Raw genomic sequence first — 16153 nt, 5'->3', positions numbered from 1 at the left:
TCGGTCAAATTGGGTCACTCTTTATCGCCTTGGATGGCAACATGACTGGTGGCTTTGTCTTTCTTAGAAGGCGATGGAAAGGAACAATGGGGAAGTAATTTCTTCTGAGGCTACATCTTCCCGAGGAGAGGACGCCAGTGCCGTTCTAGCTTGGTTGTTTGAGTATGTGGGCTTCAAGGAAAGTTCTGCGAGTTATTGGGACCTGTGTCGCCTTCAGAGTTGGTGTGGCAGCGAAAAGGCCAACTTTACTGGAGTGGTTGCAAAGGTACACCCAGTTTGGGCTTGGGCTTTTATCTGTTTTCCAGATCTGGATTTGGGCCTAGTTGGGTGGATCAGGGTAGTGGGCCTTGGGCTTATTAAGGTTTAGATCCGAATTTGGGACCCTGGTGGATTTTTTTATTATAAAAATCTAGGATCCAGGACGAGTTATGTTTTGGTACCTAACTTTTTATTTTATTTTTTTATTGGGATCAATACTCGAGAGGAACTGCAGGGATTATTGGTATGAGGTTGTCAGTGAGTCTACTGAAGGATTCTATAGAAATTTTTTTTAGTTAGTATCTTTTTGGTTTACCCCCCTGAGCTTCATTTAATAGGTGGAGTGGTATTGTATGTAGCAGTGTCTCTTTCTGACGGTCTCACTAGGACATCTCACTGTGTAATATTGCTTTTTTCATATTGAATAAAAATGGTTGACCTCATTCTACTCAAAAATAGAGAGCTGGAAAAATAGAGTGGTTGCAGTTTGATGATGCATATCTATGTTTAACCTAATATTTAATCAATATACCTGTTTGAACTTAAATTTGATACACCCTAGATGACAGATAGACTCGAATTCAAAAATATTTTGATGACATGAAGGGTATAAGTTGTGATCGGCATGACATTTGGTTAGTTCTTCACTAAAAAACTTACAGGTAGTTACATTTATTCATCCTAAAGAGCACCTTACATTTGACTATGTCTAGATAGATATAGTACTGATCGAACTAACACATAATTACCTAGCTAGTTGTAATTATACGAATTATCTAGTCAACATAAGAAGACTGAAAATACTTTAGAACTTTTGCAGAGAAGAGATTCCGGAGAATGATTGTGTGCATATTCATTGATAATAGGAAGCTCTTCATATAGAGGATTACAAGTACAGAATCTGAATCATATAAGGAAAACCTAATCAAACATTGATTAGGATATCTAGAAGATTCTACTCTATTACAATTGAAACAAGTAATCAAAATTTGGGCCAGACACATATAATTCGTGTATCCTTAAACACTCCCCCTTGTGTCGCCCTAAAGTCGGTGCTCCTCTCGTTGCCTCGTCAAAAACCTTACCGAGTAATAAAAATCCAGAGGGACAAATATAACCTCGAGCGAAGAAGAAAAAGAGTACAACACACTTACACACCCTTTACATTTTGAGATCAGAACATGTAGACATCTCCCCTTGATATCTGCGTCTCCCCTTAATGACTACGATCATGGGAGTTCAAATAACTTCCGTAGACCAATGCTTTTCACATGTTTCTCGAAAGTGAATTTGGACAATGACTTAGTGAATAAGTCCGCCACATTATCCTCAGATCGAATTTGGTTCACCTTGATCTTGAGGAGAGTTTGTTATTGTTGATTGTAGAAGAACTTAGACTATATATACTCGGTGTTGTCATTATTGATGTAGCTTTGCTTTATTTGTTCAACGCAAGCAGCATTATCCTCATTAAATGCCCGTAGGCTCATGTGTGGAAGACTTCAAACCACTAGTACTTCGAATATGTGTAACTATTAATCTTAATTATATACATTCACGAACTGTTTCGTGAAGAGCTATAATCTCTGCATGATTTGAAGATGTATCAACAATGGTCTATTTTGTAGACCTCCAAGAAATCGCAGTCGCCTCCAAGAAATCACAGTCGTTCCTATGGTGGACACATAACCAGTTTGGAAATGACATTTGTGCGAGTCAGAGATATAACCGGCACCAACAAAACCTTCCAAAACATCATCCATGTTTTGGGGAGGGGACAGAGGTCGCTAACCAGCAGTAGAAGTGGCGGCGGCTGTTAGACCATAATTTACATAGATATGCATTCCCCTAAATATTGAATTTGACTTGTTTTTGAGTCTATTTTAGTTTTCACTAAATCATTTTCTTATTTATTTAGGAATATTGCAAGAGTGAAGGAAACATCAATTTTAGGCTTTGAAGTGGAGAATTGGAGCTAGGAAGAATGATGGTCAAATGTGGAGCAAAATGTTAAATTCCAAATTCCGTGGAACCACCACAAATGGCGGCCCACCACCACTCATGGTCGTGCCATATATTTTCTGGCTATATTCATGGAGGAGCAAGGAGGAGGAGTAATATTGTACCTATTCTATTACATCAATTCATCATCATTGTATCACAACCAAATACCAAACATTTTGGTTCAAAATTAACTCCATCCATTTTCCCTTTTTTCCACACCATCTCAACTCTCTATATTAGTCAAAAGTCCACCATCATCATCACCCAAAAATCTTCCATGTTTTAGGTGTAATCACCATCTTTTCTCCATCATTACCTACCCTAACCTACACCATCACTCCCATACTTTTTTCCCTTGATTTTGATATCTATTACCACTCTCATACTCCACCTCAAGCAAGGCTATGACTATTTTCTTTGCCTTCTAATCACCATTTTCACATCTCTCTCTATCTATTTAAGCACCTCTTCTCACAAGGAAGAAGACATCACTCATACCACCCCATTACATCTTCTTTCTCTCTATCTCCACCACAAAACCTCCGTCTCCACCTCCCAAAATCCAAACCCATATTATCCATACTACTCTATCTCCTCCATCACCACCACCACCATTTCATATCCTCTACCTCCATTAACACCACCACTACTACATCATTTCTTCACTCTCTTTTCTATCATCATTTTCTCCATCCACTCCACCTATTCACACAATACATAATACAAGCTTCACTATCTTTTATCATCAAATCTTTAAGAGCAAGAAGGAGAGGAAAACACCACCACCACCATCACTACCAATACGTGAGCTTGGGGACCATCCGACACACCACTAAACCAACTCTATCCCTTTTATGCTAGATTATATTTTGGTGCTTAATTTGATTATGAAGTTAGTATATGTAATTATGAGTGAGTAGTACTTTGTTGGGGCTAGGGTTGAAAGCCCTGGCCAATCTTTTATGAATTGATGTTTTAATTTATATTTGAAGCTATTTGTGATTTTCATCTTCATATGCTAATTCAAGAAGTGAATGCATTCATTAAAACTTAACTACTTTGAATGTGTTGTGTTTGTCATCTCATGAAAAAATATTTAGGGAGTAGTTAACCTTGAGCATTGATAGCATGATAGCATCCTCTATGTGCATATGAAGGTTGTGAGTTAAAATCACCTAGATCTAGGATTGGTTTGCTTGCATGATTATCTAAACTCAAAGCTTTATGCATTTAGGAACAATGAATTGAGACTTAACCGGTAATAGGATTTGTTTTTAGGTAGTTAATTCTAAACTTATCCGGTTAGAATTGATAACATGAAAGGAGTTTAAGCCTTTATAGTCTTGTCCGGATGCAAAGAGGGTAATTGGGAAATTAGAATAACATCACTTGTATTTGAACTTCAATACTTGCAAGGGAGGTTAGTGGTATACAATCCAACCCCTAACTTCATCCATTATATTCCTAGTTTAGTTTAGAGTAGTTTAGTTTACATTTGAGCATTTAATTTAATTTGGTTCACCACACAATTTCACTACCATCACAATGCACATACTCACTATGAGCCTAGACTTCCTTGTGAATTTAGGTTTATGATTGTACATTTGCATATTCTACCTCTCCTTAGGCTAACACCCTAGCTAGTGAAAGGAATCAAATCCTCGTGGGTTCGACAACCTTTCTTAAATCCCTATAATATTACTTGTACCCCTTATACTTGAGATTTGCTATTTGGCTAACAGCGGTAGCTTTGGTGTATGATGGGTCTGAATTCATCATGTCATCCTTCATCTTCTCTCGATAGGGATAGAACAAGCCCATATCTAATTTACCTCTCAAGTATCGAAAGATATTCTTCACGCCAGTCCAATGGAGTCGTGTTGGCGCAAAGCTATATTTAGCTAACAAGTTCACAACAAATGAGATGTCCAGTCTTGTGCATTGTGGTAAGTACAATAATGCGCTTATTGCACTCAGGTATGACACTTTTGCCTCTAGCATGTCTTCGTCATTATCTTTGGGACGAAATAGATCCTTATTAGGGTCAAGACTATGAACTACCATAGGAGTGCTCGCATAACAGAACCCGAACTAGATTTTACTTTGAAACTCGAAAGGGCTTGCGGGGCTCACCTTAGATAAAGTTTTACAAAAAATTTGGCAGAACTTCCCCTAAAAATGGATTACCCAAAAATAACAAAACCTGGACATAAAGCTTAAATCCACATCACAATATCAACTTATACATTCCAAATATATACATTCCAGGTATACTACATTTTGGATAGTAATTCATCTTAGCACAACCATAACATCCATATTCTCAGGTACTTAACATTCCTCCAGTTTTAGTTTGGTTATCAGAGCAATTTTATGAAATTAAGCCGATATCATACATAAGTAGGTTAAGTAATAACTTACAAGCAAAACGGAAGTGGTGGATCTTATGCCTCGAATTCCTGAATGCATGACCTCTGTAATCTGAAATCTGGGCAGTTGAAAAACCGAAGAGCCCAATTAAGTGAGTGGATGAAAATAAAGTGATTTACTAAAGAAAAATAAAATAAAGTGAATGCTTTCCCATTTTCTGCATCTTTAAATCCGGCATGCAGCACAATTAAATAATCATTCAAATCCATCATTTTAAAATCAACAGCTCTGTGTAAAACATTCGATGATTAGAGGGTACTGCCGACTAGTCATCTCATGCCATCTGAAGGGTACTGTCGACTGGAATCTAGGAGGCGGTGGTTAGAGGGTACTGTTGACTAACCACAAATAGTCAGAGGGTACTGCCAACTAACTACCTCATGCTATCTGGAGGGTACTGTCGATCAGATGACACATCAGAAGGTACTGCCGATCGGGATATTCTGGAAGGTACTGCCGACCAGAATATTGTTTGGAGGGTACTACTGACCAGGTAATGCATGCATGCAACAATACAACAGCCTCCTAATCATGTCACCTTTAAAAACTCAATTTTTCAATAGGGTTTTTGTCCATTTACCCTAATTTTATAGTCAATGTTCCCACTTACCCCAGCAACTTTTTTTAATTCCCCTCTACCCTAAACACTCTAAGGATCTATTTCTTTTTACACAACATTTCTATTTTAATATATTTTTGTTTACCTTTTTACCCTTTTGTTAACGCGACCTAGTCGACCTAGTCTCCCGAGGTAATGAATAGAGAGAAGCTTCTGCTTAGAGAGAGAAGCTCTGGTTCTGGTGCGATAGAGAGAAGCTTCTGCTTAGAGAGAGAAGCTCTGGTTCTGGTGCGATAGAGAGAGAAGCTTCTGCTTAGAGAGAGAAGCTTCGGTTCTGGTGCGATAGAGAGAGAAGCTCGCAATGGAGAGAGAAAGAAGCAATGTCGCTTTGGATTTCAACCATGCTGCAGCTCGGTTTGAAACGATTTCAATTCCGTTTCTTCGAGCTTTTTTATTTTTTTATCCTTGTTTGCTATTCATCTCGATTGAGTCTGAGGCTGATTTTTTGAATCTGAGTTTTGTTTTCCTGTACGTTTTGTTATTTCCGACTTATTGCGTTAATTTTGGTCTGTGTTTCGTGAATTTCATCTTTGATTTGGTTCGATTTGATATTTTTCATGCTTATAAGTTTGTTGTGCTAAGTTTGATATGTTTCGTTGTGCTAAGTTTGTTGTGATTCTGTTTTGAAACGGTTCAATTTATTCTGGTATTGCCAGTCAATATGGGTTTACATAGATGCTTTTCTTCTTTTTTGGATGAATTGTTGTTCACGGTGTTGATAATGATGTGATTTGGTAGCTTCTGACATGATTTTGGTCTTTGTGAACCATATATTGCCCCCCAGTAGACCCATACTGGGGGTCAATAGAGTATTGAAAAAGCCGCTTTTCTTCTGTTTTTGATACTCTTAGTTGTTACTGAAGTTCAGTAGTACGTGTTTATAGTAACTTGTTTCGGTTTTGTAAACAGATTTTATCTGAGGCCCATCTATTGGGGGTCAGTATGTGTCTATTGGGGGGCAATAGTGGTTTTATTTATTATTTTTTTTTTTTATATACAGGAATATGGATGCTTCCTTGGCTGTTAAGTGCACTCATTCTGGACAAAGTTTCATGTTTTGTATTAATCAATATATGAGCTATGCTCATTTGTTTGAATACATTTGTGAACGGTTCAAGTTTTCTGCAACTGATGATATTGAGCTTCATTATTCGCTTCCTGGATGCGCTATTTTTTTTCTTCGCAATGATGATGATTTCAAGATGCTGTTTAGCGGTGCCAAGATTTACAAGTTGGATTGTGTTGATATTATGGTGTTGAAGAATAGTGTAAGTTGCAGCAAAAAAACTTCTGTTTCATTTGAAGATAGCTGCTCTGGTATTGTTGATGAAGATGATTACCTCACTGAGGCATTTAGGACTGAAGTTAAAAAGTCTTACTTGTCAAATGAGTGGGCTAGTTACATTCAATGTGTAGGGCAGAAATTTCGTGGCGGTTCCCCTGAGTTTCGAGACAGGCTCAGAAAGTATGCTATTGAAGTTGGGTTCAGCTTTGTATTTATTAGAAATGACTGGGACAGAATTCATGCAGTTTGTTCCAATTGGGGAACCGAAGGATGTGAGTGGAATGTCCGTGGTTATGTATCCCCTGCAAATGGATGCTTTATTATTGGTGAGTTGGACAATGTCCATTCTTGCAAAGGTGTTCTTCGAAAGCAAAAACATGAGCTTTTGGGATCAAAAATTGTCAAGACATGTATTGAAGAGGACATTAGCTATAACTTATCATTGAAGCCAAGGGAAATTACCAGCAAGTTCAAGTCAGCTTATGGGTTTGATATATCGTACAAGGTTGCTTGGAAAGCAAAGCAGAAGGCTAGGGAAATGATTTATGGTTCTGAGGCTGATTCGTTTAACAAGTTAACATGGTATAGGGATGCTGTATTTGAGACTAACCCGGGATCTTCGTTTGTTTTGGAAGTTGATCCATCGAGCAATCGGTTTCAGAGGCTTTTCCTAGCTTATGCAAGCTGTGTTAAAGGCTTTGAATTCTGCCTTCCCGTCTTGTTTGTCGATGGGACTTTTGGGAAGAGTGTCTACAAGGGGCAGATACTTTGTGCAACCGGAAAGAATGGAAATCATGGTATTTTTCTCATGTCTATGATTTTTTATTGGTATTTTTGTTGAAAATGTGTTGCGGCACGCTCCCTTTGGCGGTGTAGCGGCACGCTGCAATTATGTTTTGACCCCCAATAGAGATATATTGCCCCCCAATACACGTTTATTTTTTTCTGATTTCTCTCCCCTTTTTGTTTCTATTATGTTTATTGTTGTTTTTTTAATTCTTTTTTGTTGAAAATGTGGAGCGGCACGCTCCAGTTGGCGGTGCAGTGGCACGCTGCAATCATGTATTGCCCCCCAATAGACGTCTATTGACCCCCAGTAGACTCACTTTTTTTTCCTGTTTTCTGTAGGTTTCTTTCCTCTTGCAATGTGTGTCTGTGATTCTGAGACTGATGCTAATTGGTCCTTTTTCTTCCAACACTTGAAGAACTTGCTGGAACCTCAAGGTAGAATGATCACTTTTATTAGTGATCGCGGTGTTGGACTGTTGAGTGCTTTCGACAAGATATTTCCTGGTAATCCTCATCTTTTCTGTTACAAGCACTTGGTGCATAACCTCATGACTAAATACAACGGTAAAGGCTCTTCTGTTTTGAAAGATGATGTTAAAAAGAAGTTTTTTGAGTTGGCATATTCATGCACTGAAAAGGAATATCATTTTCATTTAAGAGAGTTGAGAGAAGCTGGTGGTGCTGATATTATAGATCCGTTTCTTGCTGATCTGCCTGTTCAAAACTGGTGCCGTGCATTTTTCCCTGGATGCCGTTATGGAATTATGGCTAATAGTATAGCTGAATCTTTTAATGCTTGGTTTTCTGTTGAGCGGGAGATGCCAGTGTACACTATGCTTGATCAGACTCGGATTAGGGTGATGCAGATGATGGGTGAGAGGAGAGATGAGGCACAGCTTTGGACCTCACAACTTACTCCTGTTATGGAGGGTCGTTTGAAAGAAGGTATGGAGAAAGCTTGCCGTTTCAATGTGCATTACTCCCATACAAATGTTTATGAGGTTAGATCAAAGTATTCTTATGTTGTGGACCTTGGAACTCCTTCGTGCTCCTGTAAAAAATGGGAGATTAACTGCTTCCCTTGCTGCCACGGTCTTGCTGCAATTCAAGCTGCCTCATTGGATGTTTATGCTTTTATAGATAAGCATTTTCATGTTGATTATTGCCAGAAGTGCTATGATTTTCCAATTTATCCAATTTCCAACGTTGATATGGCTTCTTCGGAATCTTCTAGCAGTGGCTTCATACTTCCTCCAAATGCAAAGAGGCCTCCTGGGAGGCCTAGGCTCAAGAGGTTCAAGTCTAGAGGAGAGTGTGAAAAGAAGCTCATTCGTTGCAGTCGATGTGGCAAAATGGGACAGCATAACAAGAAGACCTGCACTGAACCTATTTGAATGTAAATTTGTCAATTGTTTTAGCATTCTGACTGGTTGTATTGGGGGGCAGTACTAGGATACTGGGGGGCAATAGATTATTTTATCGAGGGTTAGTTTAACATTTTTTGCTGTCAAAGATTATTGACATTGATTGGTCCTTCAATTTTATTGCTGACTGATAAATTGATTAAGTTTTTCAAGATCTTGTATTGAGATTTTTTCCGGTTGTTCTATCCATTTTTATTTCATTTTAGCATGTCTGTTTCTGAGTTGCAAGTCTTTCCAATGGGTTGTGAAAGCTAACTGACCCAACAAACGTCTATTGGGGGGCAATAGACATCTATTGCCCCCCAATAGAACCTGAGTTTTGGAGGCTTGAAGTTCAACAAGTGTGGAATTTTTACACCTGCATATTTGCAACGTAGTTTGATGTCCTACTATTTTATTTCTGGCCCTCTATACATGCCTATTGGGGGCCAATAGATGTCTATTGCCCCCCAATAGAACCTGGTTTATGAGGGCTAAATGCACAGGTATGTAATATGGGCCTGTATTTTAAATATTGACCTGTGATATGCTAAACAGTAGAAACTGGAAACAAATTCTTTCAATTTAACAGAAAATATATTGAAAAGCTTTCAAATCATCCCAAAGTAGTATTAATATGGGTCCAAAATTTACATTTTCTAGCTTTGTGCGTTTCCTACAGTAAGTGAAGCTTCTTTATGGTATCTTTCAACACTCCAACCACATTCCTCCATTGCAAACCTCTGAAGAATTGTTTTCCTCATGTCATCGGCTTTCTTCTTGTTCGGTGCCACTCCGTGAACTATGCTTTCCATGAAATAGAGCATAAAAGGCCCACAGTCCCCCCTGTAAATCATGAATTAAACTTAGTGATCCTCAACAAAGTACTTATTGCCCCACAATAGGCATGTATTGGCCCCCAATAGACTGAAAACTTGGCACAAATGTAATAATTAAATTTTCATTTTTCACATCATAAACAAATATTAAAGCATTTTGAAGCACTTACGATGAGGTTTTCTGCTGAGGGCAGTTGAAGTCTTCTACAAGCTCGTAGTCCTGTTCACCTATATGATTATCCAAGATCCACCTTCTGACCTCTTTCTCTCTTTCGGTCATTTCTTCAACCTCAGTGATAAGTTCTCCTTGAGCGTCCTCACCTTTACACTTTTCTCTTGTGTTGTCTTGATCCTGGCTGTCAGTGTCAAATTTTCTGGCTGTCATGTTCACATCACGGATGAACCTCCTTATGTGCTTTACCTGTTTGTGACAGATATATGAAGCATCAATAGACATTCTAAATTTGACCAGAGTTGAAAAATAAACACATTGTTTTGATATTATTACTTACCACCCAGTTTGCGTTGGTGTAGTGGTGATTATCTTTTGTCCATTCCTTCTTTGGAGGCAGCATAGAGTTCATGTGAACAAAGCGTTTTTTCTCATTGTCGATGATAAGCAGTGTGTAGTGCTGGCTGTAGCAATGGTGGATCGGGATGAGCACCTTGGGGTAGCTGAAGTTACTCCACAGTTGTTCAATTAGAAATAACTCTATTTCAATCTCATGGCCTTTGAAGTCGTCTTTCAAAAGGCTCTTTCCTTCTTTCTTGAAGTCTGCCAGTTTCTTTTCATGTTGAATAGCGTAGTACTGTACAGGAAATAGACACATATTAAATCATTCATTCAATTGTTATAGATAGACACGCTGCTATTTTTACTTCATTACTTACCGCTGCTTCAATGTCCAGCAATCCAATTTGAGTCTTCTTTTCTTTCAGTTCATTCTGTAATATTTCAGTGTAAGCCTTGATCACCTGCAATCGTTTAATTTGTTAGTATTATATATGTGAAGTTCATCACCTATATTGCCCCCCAATAGTCACATATTGGGGACCAATATATGCCTATTGGGGGGCAATAGGTGACTATTGGGGACAAAAAAAAACAAAAATTTAAAACTTACACTAATATCCAAATCTTCCTCTTGGATGATAATCTTCATGTCTCTCCTTGTTACCCCTATTATGCCATTTCTACTTGTCCAGTAGGTATATCTGCACAAACAAAAAAATGTGTAGTTATTACATGTCTATAACCCATTAATATTCAAATTTTAATAGTTATGCTATGCACTTACAAATTGTCATCAACCATCTCAAAGAATTGCTGGTAGTGTCTTGCGAGTTCAGGCTTTAAGGTTTTCCAAGTGTGCTTCTCGCAATTCACATCTTTAATTTGAATTGGCTGCTGCACTTGTTTCCCTTTCTGCAGGTTTGATGCCAGCTTCTGTTCGGCTTTCTTTCTCTGCTTTGGCTGTTCTTGTGGAGCAGTCTTTCTTTTCTTTCCGTAAGTCTTCAAGATCTCTGGAGTGTCATACTCAAAATCCTCATCCTTGTCCTTAATTGATGCCTTTCTCTTGTTTTGTTTCACGTTCCTCTCAATAGAATGCATGGCAACCTTTTCCTTCTCTTTCATGTCTTCTGTCTTTGTGGCAGTTTCTTTCTTCTCTGGTTCTGCCATTTCTGCCGAATTAGCTGCTTCGAGAATTGTCGAGACAATTATATCTATTTTTTCTGCTTCTACAGCATTTAGTATCTCCTCCTCATTTAGTATTTCCTCTTCTGGTTTCTTGAAAGATAGAGGAACTGCGTTAACTGGATCACCTCCCCTTGGTTCTTCGTTGACTGGTGTTTGAGGTTGATATTCAGCTTGGCTTCTATCATATTCATACCTCGTTCCATCTTCTTGCTCCGTTGACGCCAGCACCATCTGAAGTTGATTAGCTCTCTGATCACTACTTTTCTCATCTGGTTTCTTCCCATTTGCCTTTGCCAACAATTTGTTCAGAGCTCTGATGTGGTTTTTGTGCGCTCTGTTTTCTTGCATCACTTTAGTCCATTTGTTCTCCATAGACAAAATCTTGTCATCAGCAACCATAATCTTTTCCCAAAGCACCTTAATATGGTTTGCCAAGTTTTCATTTGCTTGTAAGATAGTCTTCATTTTCTCTTCCATTTTCTTTTTGTCACCTTCGTCTTCAATCACTGTATTCATCTCCTTTAGGAGAACTCTCATGTTCCCAGTAACCCTAATGTTCTCTTCTTTCTCTTCCTGACTCGCTTGTGGAACCTGCAACCAATAAAACAACAAAAAAGTCAAAAAAAACTTACCAACATTGGTCCCCAATAGACGTCTATTGGGGGCCAGTAGACACTTTACAAAACCTGTATTGGGGTCCAATAGATATCTATTGCCCCCCAATAGAGACATTATAAACCCAGTATTGGTGTGCCAAGACAGGTCTACTGCCCCGCAATAGACAATTTGTAAATTTCCAATGTACCTGCTAACTTACCCAGTTGGCGAAAGTTGGTGTTTCCTGCTCCTCTTCCATACCCAATAACTTGACGAAGTTATGTTCCAACCACGGCCCTTCTCTTATTAACTCCTCCGGCCAGTCTGGATTCTGGTGGAGCTTCTGCAGGTTGAACAGCTCCTTTATTGACCACCTCACAAATCGCGGTTTTTCATTCTCCATTCCTTGAATCCAGTTTCTGATCTTTGTCTTCTCCAAGAACCAGTACTGTAAAATAAACCATTTTTGTTAGTAAATGAACAACAGACACCCAATTATACTGTATTGGGGGGCAATATACATCTATTGCCCCCCAATACTCAAGAAAATAATGTATTGTACTTACATATATGAGAAGGAGGCAGCCAGAAAGAGTTGACGGATGATCTTTTCAATACCTCTGAAGCCCATCCATCAGAAAATCTAGTACCATCTTTGCCCAATTGAAGCTGTTTATGTTGTCTAGGTCTTCACAAGCGTTGATGAGGTCCCATGTTAAGGTTGTAGATGTCCTGCTGAAGAGGAATGCGTTGAAGAGGTACATGATAATCAGTGCCGCAATTATCTTGGGATTAGCCTTCTTCTTCTTGTTGAGCTCCTTGCCAAGTGCCTTTTCCAGATCAGGTTTGATTACTGTTTCTTTCCTCATATTGACGTCAAATATCGAAGATGCTTTCCGTTCCTCCTTGAGCACCTTCTTGCTTAGATCCCATTCAATACCAGTTGTTGGCAAGTCAAACAATTCATTTATGTCTTCCAATGTTATTTCCATTTCTGTCTCCCCAAACACAAACTTGGCTTTTTTAACATCAAAGTACTTCATTATGATCTCCAAGTCGGCCTCATGTTTGTGTAGCTGAGTTTCAGTGAGCTTCTTCTCGAAAAATGGCCGGATCATCCCCCAAAATGCAGTAGTACTCAAAAAAACCCAAGCCTCTTTTGGGATTTTGTCTCTGTATGTGTCAATCAATCTCCAGAAAGCACTTAGAGTGCATTTCTGTTGCCTGCACTCGATCTTTGCATTTTCTTTTGTATCTTCTTTCTTCTTCATTCCCCCTTTCTTTGGCTTTTTCTCTTTTGTCTTTGACTTTTCCATTTTAATCTTCTTTTTCGTTGTCTGTTCATCCTTGTCATAGTTAGACTGTTGTCTTTTCTTACTCCTTTGACTTCTTGTCTGGACATAGAACCTTTGTGTCGTTTCTCTGTCATCATCTTCTTCTTCTTCTTCTTCTTCTTCTCCTTCTCCTTCTTCTACTACTTCTTCATCTGTTTCTTCTTCTACTTCTTCTTCTGTTTCCGCCTGTTCTTCTGTTTCTTCATCTTCAGAAGAAGTTTCTTCTTCTCTTCTAGATTTCTTCTTATTCTTTAATTCTGTCAGCCTTTGCTGAAGTGTTTTCCGTTTTGTTTCTTCCTTATCTTCTTCAGAGCTGGAACTGACTTGTGGTCGCTTTGTTCTTGCCATTCTGATCATAAACAAAAAAATAAAAAATCATTAATAATGATCAACACCTCAACTATTGAACTTCAGTAAACATCTATTGGCCCCCAATAGGCATGTATTGCCCCCCAATAGGCATGTATTGGCCCCCAGTAGATGATTCTTTTATGGGCAATAGTCATGTAAGGGTCCCCAATAGACATCTACTGCACAGAACAGAAGCTTCTATTGTCCGAATAAACATGTCTACTTCCCCACAACAGACATGTATTGCCCCCCAATAGGCATCTACTTCACCACAACAGAAGCTTTTGTTGTGGGCCAATACATGCATATTGGGGGGCAATACATGCCTATTGGGGCCAAATACATGCCTATTGTGGGGCATATACATGTCCATTATGCAATATACATGTCCATTATGCAATATACATGTATTGGGGGGCAATAGACATGTATTGGCCCCCAATAGGCATCTACTTCACCACAACAAAAGCTTTTGTTGTGGGCCAATACATGCATATTGGGGGGCAATACATGCCTATTGGGGCCAAATACATGCCTATTGTGGGGCATATACATGTCCATTATGCAATATACATGTATTGGGGGGCAATACATGCCTATTGGGGCCAAATACATGCCTATTAGGGGCATATACATGTCAATAGTGACAATAGACATGTCCATTATGCAATATACATGTATTGGGGGGCAATACATGCCTATTGGGGCCAAATAGGCATCTACTTCACCACAACATGAAAAATCGCCAGATTTGAAACCGAAACCCTAGATTTTTCAGATTTTGAAACATGAATAATCCTATTCTTGTCATTTACCCACTTGATTAACCAAACCTAGGCTACGAACAAGTTCAATCTCAACAGAAAGGAAAAGAATATGAAACGGAAAAGAGATTTTCACTCACTTTTCCAACAATACAGAAGCCGGAGAATGTTGAAGCGCCGCCGGAGTTGGTCTAGATAGCAGAGTTGGTGGACGAACTGAGAATCGAGAGCGAGATTCGGAAACCCAGAATCGAGAGCCAGAGGGAGAGCGAGAGCGAGAGGGAGAGCGAGAGACGAATTTTTTTTGAAACTGAAAATGGAAACGGAACCGCCTTAATGAGTTAGGTGGGTTAGTGGGTAAAATTGTCTTTTTCATGCATGTTTGGGTTAGTGGGAACAGTTTTTTTTTGCTGGTGTAAGTGGGCTAAAATTTCCCAATATTGGGGCTGATGGTCACGGACCCTTTTCAATAAACGATAATTTCATAATGAGCCAAATATTTTAAATCTTGAAATAAATCCAGATTTGAAAATCAGTACTGCATGCATAATTTAATTAAAATCAAATGTCCACTTACTGATAAACCTCATAACTATGCCTGTTGCCTGCTAGGATCCTCCTCACTCGAGGGCTCACTACGTCCTATACAAATTGACAGCGTATAAATAATAAAAGGAGAAAAGTTTAAAATCAATAATTAGTTCCACAAAATAAAAATGGGGAGTGAAATTTGCACTCCCCCAATTACATTCCACACTCCCTCTCCCACTTTTAGCTGTGGAAATGTCAAAAATGCCCCCTTCTCTATCCTCTCAAACAGCCACTCTCTTCTAGCGATCTTAGAAGGCTGTGCTTTGAAAAAACAGTCATAGACAGTTCTATCAGGATCCCTTCAAGTGTCTATAAGATGGACTATAATGAAAAAGACAGTCATAGGCTGTGCTTTGAAAAAAGAGTCATAGATAGTTTTGTTTTTTTGTTTCAATCAACTTTTGATTATAATGAAAATGAAAAGAAAAGAAACATAAAAGAGGGGTTCATTACAGGCGTAGAGAGGGTACAACTCATAATGAGATTTAATATTTGTGAGAGAGGGCTTTTCTTTTGATTAAAAGCTTTTGTCACTTCTTTGAAAGTTGAAGTAATTGATGAAACAGTATTGATTGAAACTGTTACCATCCCCAAGCCAATCAGTTTTCTGGGTCATCCTAAATCTGGTACACAGAGAAATGCAAAGCAAGAAATTAATGGGAAAAAGGCAAGAAATCAATGAAGGAAAAGAAAAACTGGCAAATGGGACGCCTGAGAATACCATCCGTTTGGTTCAAGCTCACAGCTCAGGAGCCAAGATCACTTGCTTGAGGATGGAGATGGAGGCCATGCGATTTGTGGACCACCAATGTGCAAAAGAGGCAGATGATATAATTTGGCCGTGGCTGCCTTAACCAATAAATAAGCGTAACCATATGCCAATACAGAAGGAGCTGTGTTCTAGATAGTTTTCTTGTAAGTGCTTTGGGAATTCTTGGTTAGTTCTGGCAGTGTACTGGTGTTTGATTGAGAGGATAGAGAAGGGGGCATTTTTGACATTTCTACAGCTAAAAGTGGGAGAGGGAGTGTGGAATGTAATTGGGGGAGTGCAAATTTCACTCCCCATAAAAATAAGGACTAATTTCAGTTTGCTTCCTCCAACTACTCTAATCATATTAGTCCCTGATCTTTTTTTTTTTAATCAAGATCATCCGTAGACTTCCCAAATGCATCATTCATATCCAATTCTC

General features: G+C 38.8%; 2 protein-coding genes across 2 annotated transcripts; one reads left to right on the top strand and one right to left on the bottom strand.

The window, feature by feature from the left end:
• Positions 1-6315: 6315 nt before the first annotated feature.
• LOC133730893 (uncharacterized) lies at positions 6316-8779 on the top strand. Its single transcript, XM_062158399.1, has 2 exons — positions 6316-7393; positions 7725-8779. Exons 1-2 carry the CDS (start codon positions 6316-6318, stop codon positions 8777-8779), a joined length of 2133 nt encoding a protein of 710 aa, XP_062014383.1.
• Positions 8780-9793: 1014 nt separating this feature from the next.
• On the bottom strand, positions 9794-12625 carry LOC133730892 (uncharacterized). The gene is made up of 7 exons (XM_062158398.1): positions 12490-12625; positions 12144-12371; positions 10926-11917; positions 10752-10842; positions 10519-10602; positions 10140-10436; positions 9794-10048 (listed from the first exon to the last, which is right to left on the bottom strand). The coding sequence occupies exons 2-7, from the start codon at positions 12324-12326 to the stop codon at positions 9794-9796; spliced, it is 1902 nt and encodes a 633-aa protein (XP_062014382.1). The 5' UTR covers positions 12327-12371; positions 12490-12625.
• Positions 12626-16153: the final 3528 nt, after the last annotated feature.

The sequence above is a fragment of the Rosa rugosa genome, chromosome 2, assembly GCF_958449725.1.
Source record: "Rosa rugosa chromosome 2, drRosRugo1.1, whole genome shotgun sequence".
In the NCBI taxonomy this organism is placed as follows: Eukaryota; Viridiplantae; Streptophyta; class Magnoliopsida; order Rosales; family Rosaceae; genus Rosa; species Rosa rugosa.
This window is presented reverse-complemented; position numbering and strand designations above follow the sequence as displayed.

What these genes read in the sequence shown, in the direction of transcription:
- LOC133730893 (XM_062158399.1), top strand. Translation starts at nt 6,316, where the DNA reads ATGGATGCTTCCTTGGCTGTTAAGTGCACTCATTCTGGACAAAGTTTC. An exon ending in CGGAAAGAATGGAAATCATG is followed by an intron (nt 7,394 to 7,724) that starts GTATTTTTCTCA and finishes TGTTTTCTGTAG; the next exon opens with GTTTCTTTCCTCTTGCAATG.
- LOC133730892 (XM_062158398.1), bottom strand. Translation starts at nt 12,326, where the DNA reads ATGGAGAATGAAAAACCGCGATTTGTGAGGTGGTCAATAAAGGAGCTG. An exon ending in AGGAAGATTTGGATATTAGT is followed by an intron (nt 10,603 to 10,751) that starts GTAAGTTTTAAA and finishes AAACGATTGCAG; the next exon opens with GTGATCAAGGCTTACACTGA. An exon ending in ACACCAACGCAAACTGGGTG is followed by an intron (nt 10,049 to 10,139) that starts GTAAGTAATAAT and finishes TGTCACAAACAG; the next exon opens with GTAAAGCACATAAGGAGGTT.